The sequence below is a fragment of the Salvelinus alpinus genome, chromosome 28 (genome assembly GCF_045679555.1).
Source record: "Salvelinus alpinus chromosome 28, SLU_Salpinus.1, whole genome shotgun sequence".
Lineage (NCBI taxonomy): Eukaryota > Metazoa > Chordata > Actinopteri > Salmoniformes > Salmonidae > Salvelinus > Salvelinus alpinus.
This window is the reverse complement of record NC_092113.1, coordinates 37,393,918-37,420,874: the sequence shown is the minus strand read 5'-3', so window position 1 is coordinate 37,420,874 and position 26,957 is coordinate 37,393,918. Positions and strand designations below refer to the sequence as shown.

Sequence of the window (26,957 nt, the reverse complement as noted above, 5' to 3'; positions counted from 1 at the left end):
TCTCTCGCTCCCCATCTCTCTCCCCACCCCCTCCTAGTCTCTCTCTGTCTCTCGCTCCCCATCTCTCTCCCCCCCTCTCCTAGTCTCTCTCTGTCTCTCGCTCCCCATCTCTCTCCCCACCCCCCTCCTAGTCTCTCTCTGTCTCTCGCTCCCCATCTCTCTCCCCACCCCCCTCCTAGTCTCTCTCTGTCTCTCGCTCCCCATCTCTCTCCCCACCCCCCCCCTCCTAGTCTCTCTCTGTCTCTCAGTCCCCATCTCTCTCCCCACCCCCCTCCTAGTCTCTCCCCATCTCTCTCCCCACCCCCCCTCCTAGTCTCTCTCTGTCTCTCGCTCCCCATCTCTCTCCCCACCCCACTAGTCTCTCTCTGTCTCTCGCTCCCCATGTCTCTCCCTCCCTCTCTGTCTGTCTCCCCATTTCTCTTCTTCTGTGTCTGTCTCCCTCTGTGTCTGTCTCCCTCTATGTCTGTCGCCCGCTGTGTCTGTCGCCTTGCTGTGTCTGTCGCCCTCTGTATCTGTCTCCCTCTGTATCTGTCTCCCTCTGTGTCTGTCCCTCTCTGTTACTGTCTCTCTCTCTGTTATTGTCTCTCTCCTTGACTGTCTCTCTCTGTGTGTCTGTCTCTCTCTGTGTGACTGTCTCTCTCTGTGTGTCTGTCTCTCTCTGTGTGTCTGTCTCTCTCTGTGTGTCTGTCTCTGCCTGTGTGTCTGTCTCTGTCTTTGTGTCTGTCTCTGTCTGTGTGTCTGTCTCTGCCTGTGTGTCTGTCTCTCTCTGTGACTGTCTCTCTATCTCCCTCTCCCCCCTCTCCCTGTCTGTCTCCCCTCTTCCCATTTAACTGTCTCTCTCCCCCTCTCCCCCCACTCCCTCTCCCTCTGTCTCTCTGTCTGACTGACTGGTTTACTCTCCCTCTGTCTCTCTGTCTGACTGACTGGTTTACTCTCCCCTCCACCTCTTTCTCTGTTTCTCTCCCCCTCTGTTTTTCTCTTCCTCTCTCCCTCCCTCCCTCCCTCAGCTCCTCAGGAAGCTAGGGTTTTTTATGCAGCAAAGTAAATTGCTAACGAGAAGGGTTTACTCTTTTTCTCCCTCCCTCTCTCTCGCTCACTTTTCTTGTTTCGTCTGCCAACCTATCACAGAAGAGGAGGGGTGCTTTACATCATGGGAGGTGCACCACCGGTTGATCTGACTGCACCTCAGTAGACACACCTCGACTACTGTGTCAGAACGCCAGAGATACTGTGGGTTTCTATCCAGGGTAGATGGATAGATAGACGATATGCCGTTGTTAGGGCTCGAAACAGAGAAAGGCAGGTAAGATACAGAATTTGAAGTTGAAACTGACATTTTTTTATGTAACTTTTTTTTTTTAACCAGATATGGACTGATATGGATTGAGTTTCAAGTAGTTTGAAAACTGTATGTTCATAGAAATTCCTTGAATTTGTGTTGTTCATCTGATCGCCAATACATCTATATAGAATGCTGAATTATTACAAAACCAAACATTGAGCCTGAACATCAAAATTAGACCACGATGGATCATTTAATGAAAACATTGACAAATGTCAGCCCAGTAATATCTATTGGCACCGCTTGCAAAGCCACATGGGATAGTTTGGAATAGTTATCCTGCAGCCGCAGAGAAAAGCCTGGCTTGTTTGTCATACTCTGGCTACAGAGCCCCTCGGTAGAATGGCAGTCACGTCTGTTGCTATGCCAAATCTTTTTAGCCCATTCTTTCAAAGTTAATCTAAAACAAGGATCCTGTCAAATCCCCCGTGGACAATATGTCTACATCGATCAAAACACAACCTACGACTGAAGTCATTGTTGGAAGGCCATTTTCTTTATTTTTTCCTCATTGAAGACAATTACTTTCAAAGACATCGAGAGTCGGAAACTTGGCACAGTACCACTCGTAAACGGACTGAAGATGAAAGGATAGGGGAACAGAGAAAGAGTGGATGTCCATGTAGATCTTTGTTCAGTGGAGTCATCACACGTCTGATGTCTCTTCTCTACTCCCAAACTCTGTTGTGATTGGGGTTTTTACAATGATGGCAGAGCCATAGAAACCAACATGGATCCATAGCAGCATTTCATTGTCACAATATCAAATGTTAACCCTTTTATGTTGCAGATTCTGAGGTGGTCCATGCTCTCTGAAGTGGTCAATGCTCTCTGAGGTGGTCAATGCTCTCTGAGGTGGTCCATGCTCTCTGAGGTGTTGAATGCTCTCTGAGGTGGTCAATGCTCTCTGAGGTGGTCAATGCTCTCTGAGGTGGTGAATGCTCTCTGAGGTGGTCAATGCTCTCTGAGGTGGTCAATGCTCTCTGAGGTGGTCAATGCTCTCTGAGGTGGTCAATGCTCTCTGAGGTGGTCCATGCTCTCTGAGGTGGTCAATGATCTCTGAGGTGGTCAATGCTCTCTGAGGTGGTCAATGCTCTCTGAGGTGGTCAATGCTCTCTGAGGTGGTCAATGCTCTCTGAGGTGGTCAATGCTCTCTGAGGTGGTCCATGCTCTCTGAGGTGGTGAATGCTCTCTGAGGTGGTGAATGCTCTCTGAGGTGGTCAATGCTCTCTGAGGTGGTCCATGTTCTCTGAGGTGGTCAATGCTCTCTGAGGTGGTCAATGCTCTCTGAGGTGGTCAATGCTCTCTGAGGTGGTCCATGCTCTCTGAGGTGGTCCATGCTCTCTGAGGTGGTGAATGCTCTCTGAGGTGGTCAATGCTCTCTGAGGTGGTCAATGCTCTCTGAGGTGGTCCATGTTCTCTGGGGTGGTCAATGCTCTCTGAGGTGGTCAATGCTCTCTGAGGTGGTCAATGCTCTCTGAGGTGGCGAATGCTCTCTGAGGTGGTCAATGCTCTCTGAGGTGGTCAATGCTCTCTGAGGTGGTCCATGCTCTCTGAGGTGGTCAATGCTCTCTGAGGTGGTCAATGCTCTCTGAGGTGGTCAATGCTCTCTGAGGTGGTGAATGCTCTCTGAGGTGGTGAATGCTCTCTGAGGTGGTCATTGCCCTCTGGTTGTTGAATATCTTCACTACTACTATTATAGTTAGCCATTGAGCCACAAAGGGGCAGTTAAAGAACCGTATGTGGCTCCAAAGCCACACGTTGCAGACCCCTGAATAGACCCTGTCCAGAAACAACCCCGATTGCCTACCCCCTAGACACTTGTGGAGATCTGGGATGATCTGATAGGATTAAGCAATGCAGTGATAGCTCAACCTTTCCCTCTGATAGGCTATAGGGGGAATTTTCACCATATTGTTTAAAACGAATCATCTCTAGGGAGTAAGGGCCAGGGATTGTTTCTGGACACGCCCCCAGTCTCATCCTCCAATCCCTTATGGTAGAAAAGGAAACAGACTGGAATGTACTGGTCTTGTGCCCCATACTGGCCAACCATCACCATTCACAGAGTTCAACTGGTGTTTCCCAGTTTGTACCTCCCCTATCCACTAACCATCTATGTTACCAAGCTATTATAACCCTAGTTATAACACTAGCAGCTTGTACAGTAAGCTATAACATTGGCGCTCTGACGTTTAATATATGGACACGGTTACACAGCTAGTTGGATGGCTTGTTAAATCTCATCTATAGGCCTATGACACTTCAAATAATATCAAGTGTTGATCAAACATTTATTCGTATGTCAGGCTAGTCGCGTCTGTTTGGAAGGACTCACTCATCGTCTGGCGTCAGCTGCACTGGTTCGTTGGTGAACTGGGTGTCGAAGTTCTCTAGGCCGTAGTCGTCTGTGATCTGGGGCTTGAAGGGCGGGGCCATCTGTTTCTTCTCCAGCTGCACGGGGAGACAAGCACAACAACACTGTCATTAGTGCACAAAGTAGCAAAACATTTTTCAACGGAAGACTAAAACATGGGACAAGGTCAGGTAGTCCCCTCCTCCACGTTTCACGTCTGTGCCTTTGTAAACGTAGCTCTGTGTGTCTGTCTACTGGCTATGTTGAATATACGTATGTCGGCAGGAAAAGCATTTCAACAGTCATCGTCATAATCAACCACATATGAATGAGTTTTTCTCCAGAAAGTGGTTGACCCGTGTCACAAGATGTCTCACCTTGGTCAGGAAGACAGCGTAGAGACACACAGAGAAAAGCAGGGGACACTATGACAGGTGAAGGAAGGGTGAGACAGATTTTCAAAACCATTTTTTGTTGTTGTAAATATATAATTTCTGTATTTTCCTTATGAGGACATGGATATTGTGAGACTAAAATGGATTGATGTGTATTTTATTTAGCAAAATGTGTATTTTCTTTTTTTCTCCACAAAGTTCACACTTTGTTTTCAATTACAGTTTTCTTCGTGCGTGTGCACACATGCACGTGTGCATTTCTGGGTTCTTGATTTCCCTGCTGGCTCTCAGGCAACTGCTATGGATCATTACTGTTATTGGTTCAAAGCACTTGTGGGAAGAGCTTCAAACAGCACAGAACACCTCTCTTTCTCTCTCTTCCTCCCTCTCTCTGTCTCTTTCGTTTCCTCTCCCTGCTATTCCCCATCTCTTCCTCTCGCTCTCGCTCTCTCTTTCCCCCCCTCCCTTCTCTCTCTATCTATCCAGGTCTCTCTCTCCCTCCCCTCTCTCCCACGGTCCTCCCCTCCCTTCTATCTCTCTGATGTATGCTGGCTGGCTCGCTGGCTGACTGGCTGGCTGACTGGCTGGCAGTCTGCAGGAGCCCTGTGAGGTATTAATGAAGCGTGTAGAACTCAGACGGGCCGGGACCTCGGCTCTGATCTCTCCTACTCAGAGAGGAAGTGGCCCTGGGGCCTCGGCTCTGATCTCTCCTACTCAGAGAGGAAGTGGCCCAGGGCCTTGGCTCTGATCTCTCCTACTCAGAGAGGACGTGGCCACGGGGACTCGGCTCTGATCTCTCCTACTCAGAGAGGACGTGGCCACGGGGACTCGGCTCTGATCTCTCCTACTCAGAGAGGACGTGGCCCGGGGCCTCGGCTCTGATCTCTCCTACTCAGAGAGGAAGTGGCCCTGGGGCCTCGGCTCTGATCTCTCCTACTCAGAGAGGACGTGGCCACGGGGACTCGGCTCTGATCTCTCCTACTCAGAGAGGACGTGGCCCAGGGCCGTGGCTCTGCTTTCTCCTACTCAGAGAGGAAGTGGCCACGGGGACTCGGCTCTGATCTCTCCTACTCAGAGAGGACGTGGCCACGGGGACTCGGCTCTGATCTCTCCTACTCAGAGAGGACGTGGCCCGGGGCCTCGGCTCTGATCTCTCCTACTCAGAGAGGAAGTGGCCCTGGGGCCTCGGCTCTGATCTCTCCTACTCAGAGAGGACGTGGCCACGGGGACTCGGCTCTGATCTCTCCTACTCAGAGAGGACGTGGCCCGGGGCCTCGGCTCTGATCTCTCCTACTCAGAGAGGAAGTGGCCACGGGGACTCGGCTCTGATCTCTCCTACTCAGAGAGGACGTGGCCCAGGGCCGTGGCTCTGCTTTCTCCTACTCAGAGAGGAAGTGGCCACGGGGCCTTGGCTCTGATCTCTCCTACTCAGAGAGGAAGTGGCCCTGGGGCCTCGGCTCTGCTTTCTCCTACTTAGAGAGGAAGTGGCCCAGGGCCTCGGCTCTGCTTTCTCCTACTCAGAGAGGAAGTGGCCCAGGGCCTTGGCTCTGCTTTCTCCTACTCAGAGAGGAAGTGGCCCAGGGCCTCGGCTCTGCTTTCTCCTACTCAGAGAGGAAGTGACCACGGGGACTCGGCTCTGAACTCTCCTACTCAGAGAGGAAGTGGCCACGGGGACTCGGCTCTGATCTCTCCTACTCAGAGAGGACGTGGCCCTGGGGCCTCGGCTCTGATCTCGCCTACTCAGAGAGGACGCGGCCCTGGGGCCTCGGCTCTGATCTCTCCTACTCAGAGAGGACGTGGCCCTGGGGCCTCGGCTCTGATCTCTCCTACTCAGAGAGGAAGTGGCCCAGTTCCTTGACATGTGGAGCAGCACTGTCTGACATGGCCTGTGATGGCATATTGTGTGTGTGTGTGTGTGTGTGTGTGTGTGTGTGTGTGTGTGTGTGTGTGTGTGTGTGTGTGTGTGTGTGTGTGTGTGTGTGTGTGTGTGTGTGTGTGTGCGAGTGTGTGAGAGAGAGAGACAGAGTGTGTGTGTGTGCGAGTGTGTGTGTGAGAGAGAGAGAGAGAGAGTGTGTGTGTGTGCGCGCATCGGGTGAGTGTGAGTGTGTGTGAGAGAGAGAGAGAGAGAGAGAGAGAGAGAGAGAGAGAGAGAGAGAGAGAGAGAGAGAGAGAGAGAGAGAGAGAGAGAGAGAGAGAATCAAAGGACTCATATTTACAACATTTGAAAAACGAAACAAAATCCCAAAGCCGACTAAATTGCTATCTGACCCTAAATAGAGAATATGAATTGGCTCATTATCTCTACTCTGTCAGAGATACGAAGCAGAAACAGATCCTTACCAAGTACAGGCTGAGTGACCACCAATTGGCAATAGAAACCGGCAGATATAAAAAGACATGGCTACCCAAAGAGGAGCGTGTATGTGGTCACTGCCTGACAGGGGAGGTAGAAACAGAGATGCACTTTCTCCTTTACTGTGATAAATATTCCTCACCAAGAGATTCATTATTCACAGAAATGACTACATTTATTCCAAATTTTAACTTATTAAACCCAGAGGAAAAACTAAAAATACTCATGGGCGAAGGAGCAATGGCTCCTCTTGCAGACAAATATGTATTTGCCTGCCATAGCCTGAGGGACACTGAATAATAACATCTGCATAGTAAACAGTAACTTACTTATTATTAGTATTACTATTATTGTTAATTCTATTATAATTGTTGTTTATCATTATAAATAGTAGTGGTATGGGTAGTAGGGTGATGGTAATGATAGCAGTGTAATGACGATGGTTGTGGTGGTAGTTGTAGTATACTGATGTAATGGTGAAGATGACAGTTATAAGTTAGTTATAGTTTCATTTTCCATGTTTAGCTTTTTATATTTATTACATTTCTCATATTGTTGTTATTTTTGTATTTCATTTTGACTTATTATTTACTACCATTTTATATTATTATTTGTTATTGTTTATAATTTTATTACAATGTATATTGTTTGGCAATATTGACACAATGTTTTTCACGCCAATGAAGCAGCTTGAGTTTGAATTAGAATTTGAAAGAGAGAGAGATAGAAAGAGAGAGAGACAGAGAGAGACAGAGACAGATAGAAAGAGAGAGAGACAGAGAGAGACAGAGAGAGACAGAGAGAGACAGAGAGAGAGATAGAAAGAGAGATAGAGAGATAGACAGAGAGAGAGACAGAGAGAGACAGAGAGAGATAGAAAGAGAGAGAGACAGGGAGAGATAGAGAGAGACAGAAAGAGAGAGAGACAGAGAGAGACAGAGAGAGACAGAAAGAGAGAGACAGAGAGAGATAGACAGAGAGAGAGACAGAGAGAGAAAGAGAGAGAGACAGAGAGAGAAAGAGAGAGAGACAGAGAGATAAAGAGAGAGAGAAAGAGAGAGAGAGAGAGAGAGATAGACAGAGAGAGAGACAGAGAGAGAAAGAGAGAAAGAAAGAGAGAGAGACAGAGAGAGAAAGAGAGAGACAAAGAGAAAGTGTGTATGTGTGTGATACAGAGGCAGGGAGGACTCCAGAGGGGCAAGGAGATGCTGATATGGTTCATCGCCATAGCAGCCAGGATGATGGTGAAAACACAGATGCTGATGTGGCAGGACTAATTAGCAATCAACAGCATGGGGCAAAGGGGGCTTTAAAACAGCGGGTACTGTACTGTAAGACTAGAGATGGGTAGTGCTAATAGATATAGCATTTACATCTTAATTTATCAACGAAGGAAAATGGCAACACTCTGCATTCTGAACCACTCTCTCTGGTGCTACACTCTAAACAGTCTGCATTCTGAACCACTCTCTGGTGCTACACTCTGAACAGTCTGCATTCTGAACCACTCTCTCTGGTGCTACACTCTGAACAGTCTGCATTCTGAACCACTCTCTGGTGCTACACTCTGAACAGTCTGCATTCTGAACCACTCTCTGGTGCTACACTCTGAACAGTCTTTATTCTGAACCACTCTCTCTGGTGCTACACTCTAAACAGTCTGCATTCTGAACCACTCTCTGGTGCTACACTCTGAACAGTCTGCATTCTGAACCACTCTCTGGTGCTACACTCTAAACAGTCTGCATTCTGAACCACTCTCTGGTGCTACACTCTGAACAGTCTGCATTCTGAACCACTCTCTCTGGTGCTACACTCTGAACAGTCTGCATTCTGAACCACTCTCTCTGGTGCTACACTCTGAACAGTCTGCATTCTGAACCACTCTCTCTGGTGTTACAATCTGGAACAGTCTTTATTCTGAACCACTCTCTCTGGTGCTACACTCTGAACAGTCAGCATTCTGATCCACTCTCTGGTGTTACACTCTGAACAGTCTGCATTCTGATCCACTCTCTGGTGTTACACTCTAAACAGTCTGCATTCTGAACCACTCTCTGGTGCTACACTCAGGATCAGTCTGCATTCTGAACCACTCTCTGGTGCTACACTCTAGAACAGTCTGCATTCTGAACCACTCTCTCTGGTGCTACACTCTGAACAGTCTGCATTCTGAACCACTCTCTGGTGTTACAATCTGGAACAGTCTTTATTCTGAACCACTCTCTCTGGTGCTACACTCTGAACAGTCAGCATTCTGATCCACTCTCTGGTGTTACACTCTGAACAGTCTGCATTCTGAACCACTCTCTGGTGCTACACTCAGGATCAGTCTGCATTCTGAACCACTCTCTGGTGCTACACTCTAGAACAGTCTGCATTCTGAACCACTCTCTGGTGCTACACTCAGGATCAGTCTGCATTCTGAACCACTCTCTGGTGCTACACTCTGGATCAGTCTGCATTCTGAACCACTTTCTCTGGTGCTACACTCTGAACAGTCTGCATTCAGAACCACTCTCTCTGGTGCTACACTCTAGAACAGTCTGCATTCAGAACCACTCTCTGGTACTACACTCTAGAACAGTCTGCATTCTGAACCACTCTCTGGTGCTACACTCAGGATCAGTCTGCATTCTGAACCACTATCTGGTGCTACACTCTGGAACAGTCTGCATTCTGAACCACTCTCTCTGGTGCTACACTCTGGAACAGTCTGCATTCAGAACCACTCTCTGGTGTTACACTCTAGAACAGTCTGCATTCTGAACCACTCTCTCTGGTGCTACACTCTGGAACAGTCTGCATTCTGAACCATTCTCTCTGGTGCTACACTCTGGAACAGTCTGCATTCTGAACCACTCTCTCTGGTGCTACACTCTGGAACAGTCTGCATTCTGAACCACTCTCTCTGGTGCTACACTCTAGAACGGTCTGCAATCTTGTTTCTAGATGGCAACATGTGACGGCAAACGCTAAGACACTATTGTGACTGAAGAACATGTCTTACCTCTCAACATCTGCAAATAAAAAGCATCAAGTTGACAGCTGTCTCTCTCTCTGGCAGGAAGGTGGGTTAAAACACACAACAAAAAATAAAAGAGCATGAGGTAAATGATATTCAAAGGTGTCACTGCTTCAGAGGGAAAGCCGGCGCTCCCTTAGGAGCCTGTGTTGTGATTCATATTGATATGGTTTTTGCGACCAAGCTTTAACTTCCTGACTGATGTCTTGAGATGTTGCTTCAATATATCCACATAATTTTCCTCCCTTATGATGCCATCTATTTTCTGAAGTGCACCAGTCCCTCCTGCAGCAAAGCACCCCCACAACATGATGCTGCCACCCCCGTGCTTCACGGTTGGGATGGTGTTCTTCGGCTTGCAAGCGTCCCCTTTTTCCTCCAAACATAACGATGGTCTTTATAGCCAAACAGTTCTATTTTTGTTTCATCAGACCAGAGGACATTTCTACAAAAAGCACAGTCTTTGTCCCCATGTGCAGTTGCAAACCGTAGTCTGGCTTTTTTATGGCGGTTTTGGAGCAGTGGCTTCTTCCTTGCTGAGCGGCCTTTCAGGTTATGTCGATATAGGACTTGTTTTATTGTGGATAAAGATCCTTTTGTACCTGTTTCCTCCAGCATCTTCACAAGGTCCTTGTGTTGTTCTGGGATTGATTTGCACTTTTTACACCAAAGTACGTTCATCTCTAGGAGACAGAACGCGTCTCCTTCCTGAGCGGTATGACGGCTGTGTGGTCCAATGGTGTTTATACTTGCGTACTATTGTTTGTACAGATGAACGTGGTACCTATAGGCGTTTGGAAATTGCTCCCAAGGATGAATCAGGCTGATTTCTTCTGATTTTCCCATGATGTCAAGCAAATATGCACTGAGGTAGGCCTTGAAATACATCCACAAGTAGACCTCCAATTGTCTCAAATGATGTCAATTAGCCTATCAGAAGTTCCTAAAGCAATGACATAATTTTCTGGAATTTTCCAAGCTGTTTAATGGCACCTGTCAACTTAGTGTATGTAAACTTCTGACCCACTGGAATTGTGATACAGTGAATTATAAGTGAAATAATCTGTCTGTAAACAATTGTTGGAAAAATTACTTGTGTCATGCACAAAGTAGATGTCCTAACCAACTTGCCAAAACTATAGTTTGTTAACAAGAAATTTGTGGAGTGGTTGAAAAATGAGTTTTAATGACTCCAACCTAAGTGTATGTAAACTTCCGACTTCAACTGTAGCTAGCAAACCAAAAGCATAGTTGGAGCCCTGACCTGGATATTATTTATTTGACACATCTTAGATTTCTTATAGTTATACTTAACTTATAGTTATAAGCAGTGGCATAGCACGTTCGCTGGGGAGCACCCATAAAATCATTCGATTTTCGAATGAAAATCATACCTTCTGTATTCAGAAATACCACGGTATAAACGGTATAAAAGGTATATCACCAAAGCCTACTATGGGCCAAGAGAGGCTTACCCACGGCTTTGTATCTTTGACATCATTATTTTGGGGCATGGACGTTGTGTTCCACTGTAGACTTTAGTCTATGTAGGAAAGAGAAATCACATCAGGGTATCTGTTTGTCTGTCTCGACCAGTTATCTAATCACTGCCTGCCTCTAATCATCTTGCAGGGGGTTATGATGCTCCACTGTATCTCTGGTAAGAGCCACGATGCTGCAGCTGGTTACTGGGTTCTGATCCTCCCACAGGATAGGCTGGCAGCGTCGCCTCTGACGTTACAGTGCTCAGCTTGGCACTGAGCAGGGACACTTATGTTATGGACATGGGCTGCACTTCATTCCATTAAGATGTTCCCTCATATCTACCCATAAGGCAATCCACCTCTGCAGAGTGTATCTGATTGGTCTTAGCAGTTTAATTTATTCTTCAATAACACAGACCTCAAAAAACAAATCACGTGGAGAAAAATATATTTATTCAAAGAGAACAAATCATAGTTTTTATGCTGGAAAGTAGATGGTCAATGTTTATTCTCCCCTGTCCTCAGTGTTTTCTCCACCGAACAAAGAGACAGGATGTCGTTTATACCCAAGCCTAGCCTGTAGCTGACCAATTAGAATTTCTTGCAGTAAAATTGGGCCAATGGCCAAATACCAAGTATTCCGTTGCAGGATCAATGTATAGACAATTTGGACCAATGAGAACTTGTCACATGTAACTATGAGTCCCAGACTGGAACACCTCCACAGATTCTAAACAGATGTTGAACTGAAAAACAACTATTTCCATTGATTGTTAATTCCCTCTTGACCTTTAGTCCTCTGCGTTGTGTATTTATCTTAGAATATTCTTACAATGGCTGGTCATAGTCAGGAGGTAGAAGTGACTAAACCAGCAGACAAAACATGTTACAGTAATGCCATTATGACATCTTTTATATGCTTGGTCAGGTTGTTTTTACTGTTTGTATAAAGACGTTTGATAAATAGTTTTTAGAAACTCAAAATAATTGTAATCTGACCAGATAACAACCAGAAGATAACGTCTTTCCCATGATGTCTTGGTCTCATCTAAACGTGATCGTAACAGAGACCAGTTGGCTATAAATCTAGTTCTACTGCTTTTTCCTGAGAATGTTTTTTTAACGTAATAATATCCATTGTTACAGAGTCTTAAACATGACCTCATGAGATGCTGTTGACTAACATATTCTATTGACAACTGATGTTGCCAAAAGCATGTCACAGAAAAGAAGGTACGGCTGTGAACAAGCCATTTCCTGTCATTTGTGTTGAATATACAGGATAGACTGACTAGAAACTAATCATTTGAATCCTGTCCAGGTCACTGTGTATGAGCAAATATTTGGACAGTGACATTATTTTTTGTTTGAGTGGGGGGGGGGGTCTGTACTCCAGCGCTTAGGATTTGAAATGATATAATTACTATGAGGTGAACCGTTTCGAAATTCTAGCACTTTTTATACATTGTCGCACCCATTTTAGGGAATCCTAAAAAAACTTTGTTTTCACAATTAGTTTTTCGTGTTCCTTGAAACGCAATGATTACATCAAGCTTGTGACTCTACAAACTTGTTGGATTAATTTGAAGTTTGTTTCGGTTGTGTTTCAGTTTATTTTGTGCCTAATAGAAATGAATGGTATATAATGTATTGTGTCATTTTTATTGTAAATAAGTATAGAATATGTTTTTAAACATGTCTACATTAATGTGTATGCTACTATGATTACGGATACTCTTGAATGAATCGTGAATAATGATGAGTGAGAAAGTTACAGAGGGTCAAATATCATTCCCCCAAGACATGCTAAACTCTCATCATTACCAATAACAGGGGAGGTTAGCATTTTATATCATACCCCCAAGACATGCTAACCTCTCACCATTACCAATAACAGGGGAGGTTAGCATTTTATATCATACCCCCAAGGCATGCTAACCTCTCACCATTACCAATAACAGGGGAGGTTAGCATTTTATATCATACCCCCAAGGCATGCTAACCTCTCACCATTACCAATAACAGGGGAGGTTAGCATTTTATATCATACCCCCAAGACATGCTAACCTCTCACCATTACCAATAACAGGGGAGGTTAGCATTTTTCGAGGGAAATTATATTTATGCATCTGTAACTTTGAAAATGCACTCAAATTAAAGCTGACCATCTGCACTTTGACCTCATAGTCATTGTATGATTTCCAATCCTAAGTGCTGGAGTACAGAGACAAAACAACAACAAAGGTGTCCCTGTCCTAATACCTTTGGTACCTCACTGTAATTACTGAAGACATACGGAAGCCGCTAAACATTGACCTTGCACCTACTTCCATGATGCTTTCAAATCAATTAAACAACCTCCCCTCAACACACACACACACACACACACACACACACACACACACACACACACACACACACACACACACACACACACACACACACACACACACACACACACACACACACACACACACACACACACACACACACACACACACACACACACACACACAGTTAACTAGTTAACTAGTAAATACACTAATTACATTGGGCTGATTGCTGAGGGAAATGACTTGGAAGGAATCTGACGGGAAACTTCCTAGTTGTCGAAGTTAACAAAGTCAGGCCATCGAAAATGCCTTGAGCTGTAACTAACCATTAGCAATAAGAGTAAATATTGTTTCAACCGCTCAATACTGAACAAAAATATAAACGCAACATGCAACAATTTCAACGATTTGACTGAGTTACAGTTTACTGAGAAATCAGTCAATTTAAATAAATAAATTAGGCCCTAATCTATGGATTTCACATGACTGGGCAGGGGCGCAGCCATGGGTGGGCCTGAGAGGGCATAGGCCCACCCACTTGGGAGCCAGGCCCACCCACTGGGGAGTTAGGCCCAGATGTGGAGGACCTGGGCTGGCGTGGTTACACGTGACCTGCGGTTGTGAGACCGATTGGACGTACTGCCAAATTCTCTAAAACGATGTTGGAAGCGGCTTACGGTAGAGAAATGAACATTAAATTCTCTGGCAACAGCTCTGTTGAACTTTCCTGCAGTCAGCATGCAAATATCTTTGATACCATTTTCATGAGATATTGCTGATGTAAAGGATAGCGTACCCATCATTACAGCATCATTCTAGCATCATTGCAGCATCATTGCAACATGACGTAATGCAAAATAGACATAATGGGAATTAAAGTAACATGCTGACCGTCTGACCGACCAAGATGGGTTCCCACGGGTGATACTGAGTGTCTGACCAATCAAGATGGGTTCCCACAGGTGATACTGACCGATCAAGATGGGTTCCCACAGGTGATACTGACCGATCAAGATGGGTTCCCACAGGTGATACTGACCGACCAAGATGGGTTCCCACAGGTGATACTGACCGATCAAGATGGGTTCCCACAGGTGATACTGACCGACCAAGATGGGTTCCCACAGGTGATACTGACCGATCAAGATGGGTTACCACAGGTGATACTGACCGATCAAGATGGGTTCCCACAGGTGATACTGAGCTACCAAGATGGGTTCCCACAGGTGATACTGACCGACCAAGATGGGTTCCCACAGGTGATACTGACCGATCAAGATGGGTTCCCACAGGTGATACGGACCGACCAAGATGGGTTCCCACAGGTGATACTGACCGACCAAGATGGGTTCCCACAGGTGATACTGACCGATCAAGATGGGTTCCCACAGGTGATACGGACCGATCAAGATGGGTTCCCACAGGTGATACTGACCGATCAAGATGGGTTCCCACAGGTGATACGGACCGACCAAGATGGGTTCCCACAGGTGATACGGACCGATCAAGATGGGTTCCCACAGGTGATACGGACCGATCAAGATGGGTTCCCACAGGTGATACGGACCGATCAAGATGGGTTCCCACAGGTGATACTGACCGACCAAGATGGGTTCCCACAGGTGATACGGACCGACCAAGATGGGTTCCCACAGGTGATACGGACCGATCAAGATGGGTTCCCACAGGTGATACTGACCGACCAAGATGGGTTCCCACAGGTGATACGGACCGATCAAGATGGGTTCCCACAGGTGATACGGACCGATCAAGATGGGTTCCCACAGGTGATACGGACCGATCAAGATGGGTTCCCACAGGTGATACGGACCGACCAAGATGGGTTCCCACAGGTGATACGGACCGATCAAGATGGGTTCCCACAGGTGATACGGACCGATCAAGATGGGTTCCCACAGGTGATACGGACCGATCAAGATGGGTTCCCACAGGTGATACGGACCGATCAAGATGGGTTCCCACAGGTGATACGGACCGACCAAGATGGGTTCCCACAGGTGATACTGACCGACCAAGATGGGTTCCCACAGGTGATACGGACCGATCAAGATGGGTTCCCACAGGTGATACTGACCGATCAAGATGGGTTCCCACAGGTGATACTGACCGACCAAGATGGGTTCCCACAGGTGACACTGACCGACCAAGATGGGTTCCCACAGGTGATACGGACCGATCAAGATGGGTTCCCACAGGTGATACTGACCGACCAAGATGGGTTCCCACAGGTGATACTGACCGATCAAGATGGGTTCCCACAGGTGATACGGACCGATCAAGATGGGTTCCCACAGGTGATACTGACCGATCAAGATGGGTTCCCACAGGTGATACTGACCGATCAAGATGGGTTCCCACAGGCGATACTGACCGACCAAGATGGGTTCCCACAGGTGATACTGAGTGTCTGACCAATCAAGATGGGTTCCCACAGGTGATACTGAGCGACCAAGATGGGTTCCCACAGGCGATACTGACCGACCAAGATGGATTTATTCACATTTATTCTTCTACGCTGTTTAAGTGGATATGATTGGAGGCTTACCTGGTCCCAGTCTATACTGCGGAAAAACGTGTGCGACTTGATGTCAGCGAAGCCCGTTTGGACCTGGCAACCCAGACGCTCTTTGGGGTCCTGTTAGGTGGAGAGAAATTAGTAGATTCAAGAGTTTGTGTGCTCAATGAAATATAAACCGGTTTTAACAGAAGCAATTGTCACAAAGCGGTTTACAGATACCCAGCCTAAAACCCCAAAGAGCAAGCAGTGCAGAGGCAGAAAGAAGCACGGTGTTGCCTTATCGTATCAATTACAACAATTTACAGCAATGTGATCTTGGTATAATGTAGAGATGTAATATTTATTGAAAATAAACACAAAATTCAGTATGTATTTCCCTCAAACAAACCCTTACACTACTCCTCAATCCGTGTAATATGCCACATATAAAGACTATTTAATGGGATTGGTGTAGGCCTGGCCTACATGGAGTTTCTTAAACCAGTTATTTCCTGTTAAATCCATAAAGGGAAGTGTGCAAGTGTACAGTTCGGGAGAAAGGAGAGATTATTGGGACGCATTCTCTGTGGGGTCAAGTAAATCCTTGATTGACCTCAAAAATCCATCCCCCTCACTGCATTGCTGAATATATTACCTATAGTGGCTAGAAAAATGATATGAACCCTTTGGAATCACCTGGAATTCTGCATAAATTTGACATAAAATGTGATCTGATCTTCATCTAAGCCACAACAATAGACAAACACAGTGTGCTTAAACTAATAACGCACAAATTATTGTATTTTTATTGTCTATATTGATTACATTATTTAAACATTCACAGTGTAGGTTGGAGAAGGTATGTGAACCCCAAGGCTAATGACTTCTCCAAAAGCTAATTGGAGTCAGGAGTCAACTAACCTGGGGTCAAATCAACGAGACGAGATTGGAGATGTTGGTTAGAGCTGCCCTGCCCAATAAAAAAAATAAAATTTGAGTTTGCTATTCACAAGAAGCATTGCCTGAAGTGAACCATACCTCGAACTAAAGAGATCTCAGAAGACCTAAGATTAAGAATTGTTGCCTTGCATAAAGCTGGAAAGGGTTACAAAAGTACCTCTAAAAGCCAGTCCACAGTAAGGCAAATTGTCTATAAATGGAGACATTTCAGCACTGTTGCTACTCTCCCTAGGAGTGGCCGTCCTGCAAAGGTGACTGCAAGAGCACAGCGCAGAATTCTCAATGAGGTTAAGAAGAATCCTAGAGTGTCAGCTAAAGACTTACAGAAATCTCTGGAAGATGCTAACATCTCTGTTGACGAGTCTACAATACGTAAAACACTAAACAAGAATGGTGTTTATGGGAGGACACCACGGAAGAAGCCACTGCTGTCCAAAAAGAACATTGCTGCATGTCTGAAGTTCGCAAAAGAGCACCTGGATGTTCCACAGTGCTACTGGCAAAATATTCTGTGAACAGATTAAACTAAAAGTGTGTTGTTTGGAAGGAACACACAACCCTTATGTGTGGAGAAAAAAAGGCACAGCACACCAACATCAAAACCTCATCCCCACTGTAAAGTATGGTGGAGGGAGCATCATGGTTTGGAGCTGCCTCAGGGCCTGGACAGCTTGCTATCATCGACGGAAAAATAAATTCCCAAGTTTATCAAGACATTTTGCAGGAGAATGTAAGGCTAGCAGTCCGTAAATTGAAACTCAACAGAAGTTAGGTGATCCAACAGGACAACAACCCAAAACACAGAAGTAAATCAACAGAATGGCTTGAACAGAAGAAAATACGCCTTCTGGAGTGGCCCAGTCAGAGTCCTGACCTCAACCCGATTGAGATGCTGTGGCCTGACCTCAAGAGAGCGGTTCACACCAGACATCCCAAGAATATTGTGGAACTGAAATAGTTTCGTAAAGAGGAATGGTCCAAAATTCCTCCTGACCGTTGTGCAGGTCTGATCTGCAACTACAGAAAGCGTTTGGTTGAGGTTATTGCTGCCAAAGGAGGGTCAACCAGTTATTAAATCCAAGGGTTCATATACTTTTTCCAACCTGCACTGTGAATGTTTACACGGTGTGTTCAATAAAGACATGACAAATTATAGTTGTTTGTGTGTTATTAGTTTAAGCAGACTGTATTTGTCTATTGTTGTGACTTAGATCAAGATCCGATAAAATATTATGACCAATTTATGCAGAAATCCAGGTAATTCTAAACGGTTCAGATACTTTTTCTTCCCACTGTATTAGCTACCCCCCCCCCCTCGTCTATTTCATCAGCCCCTCTACATATGTCATTTGGACAAACCACCACCCACCTGCTGACTCCCAACAGTGGGGATGTGGTATTTTCATCAGTACAATAATTGTAATACTAACTGGCAAAGGTTAAATGTGAAGAGCCCCAAGACCATTCACTCCCCCACTATAGTGTCTTACCATAGCCATGTATATCAGGGATGATACACTCAAACACGTAGAAACACTATGAGCAACACACACACGTGGCCGCACGTACACACACACACACACACACACACACAGTGCCTTTAAGAAAGTATTCACACTCCTTGACTCTTTCAACATTTCGTTGTGTTACAAAGTGGGATTAAAATGGTTTTAATTAGATTGTTTTTGTCAACGAGCTACACAAAATGACATTATGGGATATTGTGTGTAGATCAGACACAACATCTAAATGTAATCTATCTTAAATTCAAGCTGTAACACAACAAAATGTGGAAGAAGTCAAGGGGTGTGAATACTTTCTTGAAGGCACTGTATTCACACGTAAAAACATCCATACACACACACACTCTGTCTCTCAGCCAAATGGCTGTGGCCTTCACAGAGTGGCTGTCATGGTGCTGTCCTAACGGTGTCTTGAACACGGTTCTTCACACGCTGTTTTCACCGAGGGGGAGGGAGACGCTTTATTGGACGCACTTGGTGAACACTAAGGTGTTCTTCTCTCACCTTGTTTAAAAAGCCCTTCAGCACGCTGGCAGCCTTTACCGACAGGGACCTTGGGATGCGAATCGTTTTTTCCAGAATAACTGTGTGGAGAAGACAGAGAGAAAGAATGTACGTGAAAGAGAGAGAGAGAGAGAGAGAGAGAGAGAGAGAGAGAGAGAGAGAGAGAATGTATGAGACAGAGAGGAAGAGGAAGAGAGAGAGAGAGAGAGAGAGAGAGAGAGAGAGAGAGAGAGAGAGAGAGAGAGAGAGAGAGAGAGAGAGAGAGAGAGCGAGAGAGGGGAAGAGAGAGGAAGAGAGAGAGAGAGAGAGAGAGAGAGAGAGAGAGAGAGAGAGAGAGAGAGAGAGAGAGAGAGAGAGAGAGAGAGAGAGAGAGAGAGAGAGAGAGAGAGAGAGAGGAAGAGGAAAAGGAAGAGAGAGGGAGGACAATCCTGCAGAGGGAGGGAGGCAAACAATTGGTGATTCACCATCTGGCCTGCCCGTGGGTGCCCGTGTCTGCTGCGTAGGAGCGAGGGGGTGGAAAGGGGGAGGAGGAGGGTGCTCTGCTCTGTGACTGCTTCAGTCACGTGCTGCCTTGAGACAAGCGGCACGCAGGCTCAACACACCACTGAAGGACAGCAAGTTCTGTTTTCCACAGTGGAAAACAGTTTAGTGGTATTGTGTAACAGCTGACCTTGTTGGTTAGTTGGAGCCACTGACACTCTGGGTACGTCCCTATAATCTCTCCTTCCTCCTGAGCTGTGCACATGTTCATTCCTACCCACATATAAAACCTATTTAATGGGATTGGTGTAGGCCTGGCCTACATGGAGTTTCTTAAACCCATTAAGGGAAGTGTACAAGTGTACACTTCAGGAGAAAGGAGAGATTATTTAGACGCATTCTCTGTGGGGTCAAGTAAATCCTTGATTGACCTAAAAAATCCCCCCCCCCCCTCACAGTCATAACAAACCTTAACATGTCTAGGAGCAGACAAGGCAGACGCAAAGCAGTTTAACTTCCCTGGCTCTCTGATGAACAGATTACAGATGGAAGAGTAGAGAGTTGTTTATCCTCCTCTTCTTCCTAAATGCCCGGGCCAGCCCTCTCTGATCTGTTTGTTTACGCTGATTCCTAATGAAATGTTAACTGGATCAGTCTCTGGCTGTGTACCAAATGGCACCCTAGTCCATATCTAGTGCACTACTTTTGACCAGGACTCTGGTCAAAAGTAGTGCACTAGATAGGGAAGTGCCATTTGTGATGGTGTTGGCACCCCGGGGTTAGGGTAAATGATTACATTTACATGTATTTGTATTGTCTAATCAAAACTTGACTTCTGCTATTAACCCAACCCCTCTGAAACGGATAAGTGCGAGGGGCTGCCACATTGTGCACCGGGGGAGCTGTTGTGGGGGGTTACCTGCCTTGCTCAAGGGCACAATGGCAGATTTCTGGGGCCACATTGGGCACCAGAGGAGCTGTTGTGGGGGGTTACCTGCCTTGCTCAAGGGCACAATGGCAGATTTCTGGGGCCACATAGGGCACCAGAGGAGCTGTTGTGGGGGGTTACCTGCCTTGCTCAAGGGCACAATGGCAGATTTCTGGGGCCACATAGGGCACCAGAGGAGCTGTTGTGGGGGGTTACCTGCCTTGCTCAAGGGCACAATGGCAGATTTCTGGGGCCACATTGGGTGCCCGGGTAGCTGTTGTTGTGGGGGGTTACCTGGCTTGCTCAAGGGCACAATGGCAGATTTCTGGGGCCACATTGGGTGCCCGGGGAGCTGTTGTTGTGGGAGGTTACTTGGCTTGCTCAAAGGCACAATGACAGATTTCTGGGGCCAATGGCAAATTTCTGGGGCCAATATCTGGGGCTGGAGGGAGCTTTGGCCCGGGGCCTGGGTTAGGAACACTGATGGTGATGTGTTTAGTGGTCAACAGAAGGAAGGGTTGGGGAGCGGTAGAGTATGGTAGATAGTAGATAGCATAGTATGGATGGAAAAGCAGACAGACAGACAGACAGACAGACAGACAGACAGACAGACAGACAGACAGACAGACAGACAGACAGACAGACAGACAGACAGACAGACAGACAGACAGAGAGAGCTTGGCCAAATACTACCCCCAACCAGGTTGGCACCAAATGTTCCATGACACAAACACTCTCACGGGCTTAGAACCTAACCGCAAGAACCTGATCGTCCTGGAACTTTGGATACCACCATGCCAACCCTACGTCAGTCTATGGTTCTGGGGGTTGGCATGTGTGCCAGGGTTGCCCAGGGTGAGGTTGGCACTGGTCAGGGTGGTGACATAAGGCTGGTCACCCCCTACGGATAGAGGGGCCGGTTTCCGCTAGCGAGGTGGCATCCAGGAGCATGCTGCTTGCCCTGTGGGGGCGTGAGGAAGACCAAAGGGTTGGCAGATGCCCGTGGGTTTCAGTGCTCATGCCCAAGCTGCAATGTGTGGGTACGGTGGAGACTGGGGGAGGTATGGAGGAATGTTCGCTCCAGCGGGGTTGTAGTACAGTATAACACATACAAATAAAATAACCAGAACGGCATCCCCATTCAATCAATTATATTTAAATGGCGTAACACGTCTGATAGCCTACAAATGTGTCATACAAGAAGCAATTGGCTCTCCTTTGGTATTGCTCTAGCTGTCCGAATGTCTCATACTTATTTTTTGCGTGCAAATCTTTATCGATTTGAACACAAAATACATAATAAATAAATAAGAACTGTATTGAGAGACGTGTGGTGTGTTTGTGTGTTGTCTGAGGGGGTTTGGAGCACCAAAATACACATTTCCAGATATAAATAGTAAGACATTTAAAGACATGTAGTACTGCTATCCTAATTAATCATGCCCTTTGAGTGGAGGAGTGAGTAGCCAATGTGATCAGAGAATGTGTTGTTTTTGACACAACATGGCCAGACTATATACAACACCCAGGTGGGTGCTACATATTGCCTAGTAGTAGTAGTAGTGGATGTCACACTTAACAAAGTGAAGCACTGTGTGACATTAGGTAAGGAGCGCTGTCATGAATCCACTCCAAACTGTAGTAGAGGGCTCTCTCACCTTGGAAGAGGTACTCCTCGGTATTCATGTCAGGATTGTCGGTGATGATGTCGAAAGGGGACCTCCCGGCCATCATCTCAAACATAAGCACGCCTAACGCCCACCAGTCAACACTGAACCCTGGAGAGGGACGACAAACAACCGTCGGCCATCTTGGTTAGATTCAGCTACAGTATGGTAATGACAGAAATGGTTTGGTAATGAGAGAGATCTGTTCATTCTTTTCACCTGTTTTTTTTTTGTTATTGTTATGAGTTAAACAGTCTCAAAGGCAAATTCCCATAGCTCATGTTCTCCCCGTTCCCTCCATGTGTGTGTTGTTGACGAGAGGGACCTACCATAGTCTTCCCCTCTGAGGATCTCAGGGCCGATGTAGTTGGGGGTTCCACAGAATGTACTGGTGGTGTCTCCAGGTCTGATGCCCTCCTGATAGAGGAGAGAGATGGAGGAGGAGAGAGGAGAGCGTTAAAGATGGAGAGATACAGGGAGGATAACAGAGAAAGATGGTAGGAAAGAGAGGAGAGAGATAAAGATGGAGAGATACAGGGACGATACCAGAGAAAGATGGTAGGAAAGAGAGCGAGAGAAAGACAAGAAAGAGAAAAGAAGAAAAAGCGTGAGACTTCGATACCTCGTGTGTTGTACATAGTGAATGACAAGTCCTTCAGCAGTAACAGCTCAGCAGTACTATAACAGTACACTGTACAGTAGTTCTGAGTGTCTCACCTTGCACATCCCGTAGTCTGTGAGCTTGATGTGTCCCTCGTGATCCAAGAGGACGTTGTCCAGTTTCAAATCTCGGTAGATGATTCCATTTTCGTGCAGGAAATTCAGAGCGATACAAATTTCAGCAGCATAGAATCTGAAAAAAAAAGAAGTAAGGATTCATTCAGACATGCTTTTCCTTCTTCAGAGAGTTCCCAGCCCACAGACTTCGTGACTTAGTTTGTCCAAATGTACAGTTCGGTTCTGACCTTCAACCACGTAGAAACCATCCTGAAGCCAACATATACGGTAGAATGTATATTTTTATACAGGAAGTAGTTTCTAATGAATAGGTGATTCTTTTTTTATATTCTCTGTCTAACATTTGGCATGGAGAGACGGTGGGTTACATGGTGTTGATTTCTCTGGTGCACTAGACCGCTCTCTCTCTCTCTCTCTCTCTCTCTCTCTCTCTCTCTCTCTCTCTCTCTCTCTCTCTCTCTCTCTCTCTCTCTCTCTCTCTCTCTCTCCCTCCCTCCCGTTCCCTATGTGCTCTCTCTCTCTCTCTGTCTCTCTCCGTCTCACTCTCTCTCCGTCTTTGCTCTCTCTCTCTCTCTCTCTCTCTCAATTCAATTACATTCAAAGGGCTTTATTGGCATAGGAAACATATGTTTGCATTGCCAAAGCAAATGGAAGAGACAATAAACAACAGGGAAATAAACAAGGGAAACATTAGTGAACATATCACTCACAAAAGTTAAAAGAATATAGACATTTGAAATGCTATATTATTGGCTATGTTGTAACAATGTGTAAGTAGTTGAAGTATGAAAGGGAAAATAAATAAACATACAAATATAGCTTGTATTTACTATGTTGTTTGTGCTCCACTAGTTGCCCTTTTCTCATGGCAACGGGCCCCTTGCTGCTGTGATTGCCCACTGTGTTATTTCGCCTAACAGATATGGGAGTTTATCCATGTTTCATTTGTTTTCAAATTCTTTGTGGAACTGTGTAATTTGAGGGAAATATGTGTCTCTAAAATGGTCATACATTTCGCAGAAGGTTAGAAAGTGCAGCTCAGTTTCCACCTCATTTTGTGGGCAGTGTGCACATAGGCTGTCATCTCTCGAGATGCAGGTCTGCCTATGGCGGCCTCTCTCAATAGCAAGGCTATGCTCACTGAGTCTGTACATAGTGTGATGGCCCTGAATTTGTCTGAACCGTCTCAGTGCTTCCCCTTTAATTACCAATTAAATAGCCAGCCTCAGCTACGCAAAAGTGGTGTTGTGATGGAGACGCGAATGAGGATGTGTTCAACCCTCAGTTCCGAAGCTTCTCTATTCCGTTTCTTTTGTCGTATTTAAAAGTGTGCTTTGTAGCCTAATAGCTAGTTAACCAGGATCGGATCCACTCTTTGCTTCCGTTGGACGACACATCTCTGTTCTTCTTCGTGGCCTTTCTCCGCTGGAGATCTGTTGGCGGATTGGATTGTCTGACTGACCGACTGACTACAAACTTTTTGTATACGGTATTTCATTTGTTTTGGTGTGATGTGTACCATGATGATTTATGTGATCAGTTGTAGTTGAAGACTTACTGAGATTTGATACTCTTCTTGGTTGCGTGGTAAAAGAGTTGATATTTTGATTGTATGATTGAGAGGTTTACGCTACATTTGTATGAACGGACAAACATAAGGTCACTTGAGTTCCCTGAACTCCTTTACCGGGCTGGACTCTTTTAGGCCCGAGGTACAGGACATTTATGGAGGAACCAGAGCTCATTATTTGTTATATTGTTATGTGTGTGATCATTTATGTTGGTAGTACAACCCACGCAAAAGAATACAGTTGTTTTTGAAGTTATTTCCAATGTTTTAAGGGTTTATGAAAAGTGAATGTCCATCCTGACTTTTACATGAGTCCTTTGTATTGGTGTAGACTTGACGGACCAGACGGGACTCATTCCCTCCCAAACCAAAAGGAGAAATCAATATTTTCTCTGGTAGGTACCACCTACCTGGCACCCCTACAAACAATAACCTCAAGTCAAAACCATTACAATAGTCAAGGATTTTCTTAATTTAGGGTTAGTCACAGTGGTCAGGTATTCTGACACTGTGTACTCTCTGTTTAGGGCAAATTAGCGTTCCAATGTGCTCTGTTTTTTGGTTGATTCTTTCCAGTGTGTCAATTAGTTATCTTTTTGCTTCTCATAATTTGGATGGGTCGAAATGTGTTTGTGTTCTGGGGCTCTGTGGGTTCTGTTTGTGAACAGAGCCCCAGAACCAGTTGCCTGAGGGGACTCTTCTCTATGCGAGTCCAGTATGGGGAGGCCGGATGCCGCAGAGTTCATTGATATTGTATATGTTGAAGAGGGTGGGGCTCAAGCTGCATCCCTGTTTCACCCCACAGCTCTGAGGGGTGTGGAATCTGTGTGTTTATTGCCAATTTTAATTGCGCACTTGTTGTTTGTGTACATTGACATTATGTCATATGCTTCCCCCCATCAATTTGTATAGCAGACCCTGGTGCCAAATTGATTCAAAAGCTTTTTTTAAATCAACAAAGCATGAGAAGACTTATCTTTTGTTTTGTTTGTATGTCAATAAATGTGTGCAGGGTGTATACATGGTCTGTCGAACAGTATTTTGGCAAAAAGCCTATTTGACATTTACTCAGGACATTGTTTCACTGAGAAAAGTAGTCTGCTGTTGAATATACTGCAGAAGATTTTTCTGAAATTGCTGCTGAAACACATTCCATGGTAATTCCACAGGTCAAATTTGTCTCCACTTTTGTGGATTGGGGTGAGCGAGAGGGAGAGCAGGAGAACAAGTGCACAGAGAAAGAGAGCGAGAGAAAGAGAGTGAGAGAAAGAGAGCGAGAGAAAGAGAGCACAGAGACAGACAGAGAGAGAGAGACGGCACAGAGACAGACAGAGAGAGAGAGGGCACAGAGACAGAGAGAGAGAGAGGGCACAGAGACAGAGAGAGACAAGAGAGCGAGAGGACACAGAGAGAGAGAGACAAGGCAGACAGAGAGAGATAGAGACAGGGCACACAGAAAGAGAGAGAGACAGGGCACATAGAGAGGGCACATAGAGAGGGCACATAGAGAGGGCACAGAGAGAGGGCACATAGAGAGGGCACAGAGAGAGGGCACAGAGAGAGGGCACAGAGAGAGGGAGAGAGAGGGCACAGAGAGAGATACAGGGCACAGAGAGAGAGAGAGAGAGAGAGAGAGAGATAGAGAGAGAGATAGAGAGAGAGAGAGAGAGAGAGAGAGAGAGAGAGAGAGAGAGAGAGAGAGAGAGAGAGAGAGAGAGAGAGAGAGAGAGAGAGAGAGAGAGAGAGAGAGAGAGAGAGAGAGAGAGAGAGAGAGAGAGAGAGGGAGAAAGGGAGAGAGAGAGACAGGGCACAGGGAGAGAGAGAAAGGGAGAGAGAGATACAGGGCACAGGGAGAGAGAGAGAGAGAGAGAGAGAGAGAGAGAGAGAGAGAGAGAGAGAGAGAGAGAGAGAGAAAGGGAGAGAGAGAGACAGGGCACAGGGAGAGAGAGAAAGGGAGAGAGAGATACAGGGCACAGGGAGAGAGAGAGAGAGAGAGAGAGAGAGAGAGAGAGAGAGAGAGAGAGAGAGAGAGAGAGAGAGAGAGAGAGAGAGAGAGAGAGAGAGAGAGAGAGAGAGAGAGAGAGAGAGAGAGAGAGAGAGAGAGAGAGAGAGAGAGAGAGAGAGAGAGAGAGAGAGTCCAGTATGGGGAGGCCGGATGCCGCAGAGTTCATTGATATTGTATATGTTGAAGAGGGTCGGGCTCAAGCTGCATCCCTGTTTCACCCCACAGCTCTGAGGGGTGTGGAATCTGTGTGTTTATTGCCAATTTTAATTGCGCACTTGTTGTTTGTGTACATTGACATTATGTCATATGCTTCCCCCCATCAATTTGTATAGCAGACCCTGGTGCCAAATTGATTCAAAAGCTTTTTTTAAATCAACAAAGCATGAGAAGACTTATCTTTTGTTTTGTTTGTATGTCAATAAATGTGTGCAGAGAGAGAGAGAGAGAGAGAGAGAGAGAGAGAGAGAGAGAGAGAGAGAGAGAGAGAGAGAGAGAGAGAGAGAGAGAGAGAGAGAGAGAGAGAGAGAGAGAGAGAGAGAGAGAGAGAGAAAGGGAGAGAGAGAGACAGGGCACAGGGAGAGAGAGAAAGGGAGAGAGAGATACAGGGGACAGAGAGAGAGAGAGAGAGAGAGAGAGAAAGGGAGAGAGGGAGACAGGGCACCGAGAGAGATACAGGGCACCGAGAGAGATACAGGGCACAGGGAGAGAGAGAAAGGGAGAGAGAGATACAGGGCACAGGGAGAGAGAGAGACAGGGCACAGAGAGAGAGAGAGAGA

At 46.0% G+C, this 26,957-nt stretch overlaps 1 protein-coding gene across 4 annotated transcripts in view; it reads right to left on the bottom strand.

The window, feature by feature from the left end:
- LOC139557821 (protein kinase C zeta type-like) overlaps positions 1 to 26,957 on the bottom strand; it is a 135,554-nt gene that overhangs the window by 19,058 nt on the left and 89,539 nt on the right. For all 4 annotated transcript variants that reach the window (XM_071373043.1, XM_071373044.1, XM_071373045.1 and 1 more), the window contains 6 exons: positions 22,586 to 22,721; positions 22,198 to 22,285; positions 21,860 to 21,979; positions 18,794 to 18,873; positions 15,855 to 15,944; positions 3,681 to 3,796 (listed from right to left, as the gene is read on the bottom strand). In XM_071373043.1, the coding sequence (XP_071229144.1) occupies positions 3,681 to 3,796; positions 15,855 to 15,944; positions 18,794 to 18,873; positions 21,860 to 21,979; positions 22,198 to 22,285; positions 22,586 to 22,721 (630 nt within the window). The remainder of the gene's footprint in view (positions 1 to 3,680; positions 3,797 to 15,854; positions 15,945 to 18,793; positions 18,874 to 21,859; positions 21,980 to 22,197; positions 22,286 to 22,585; positions 22,722 to 26,957) is intronic.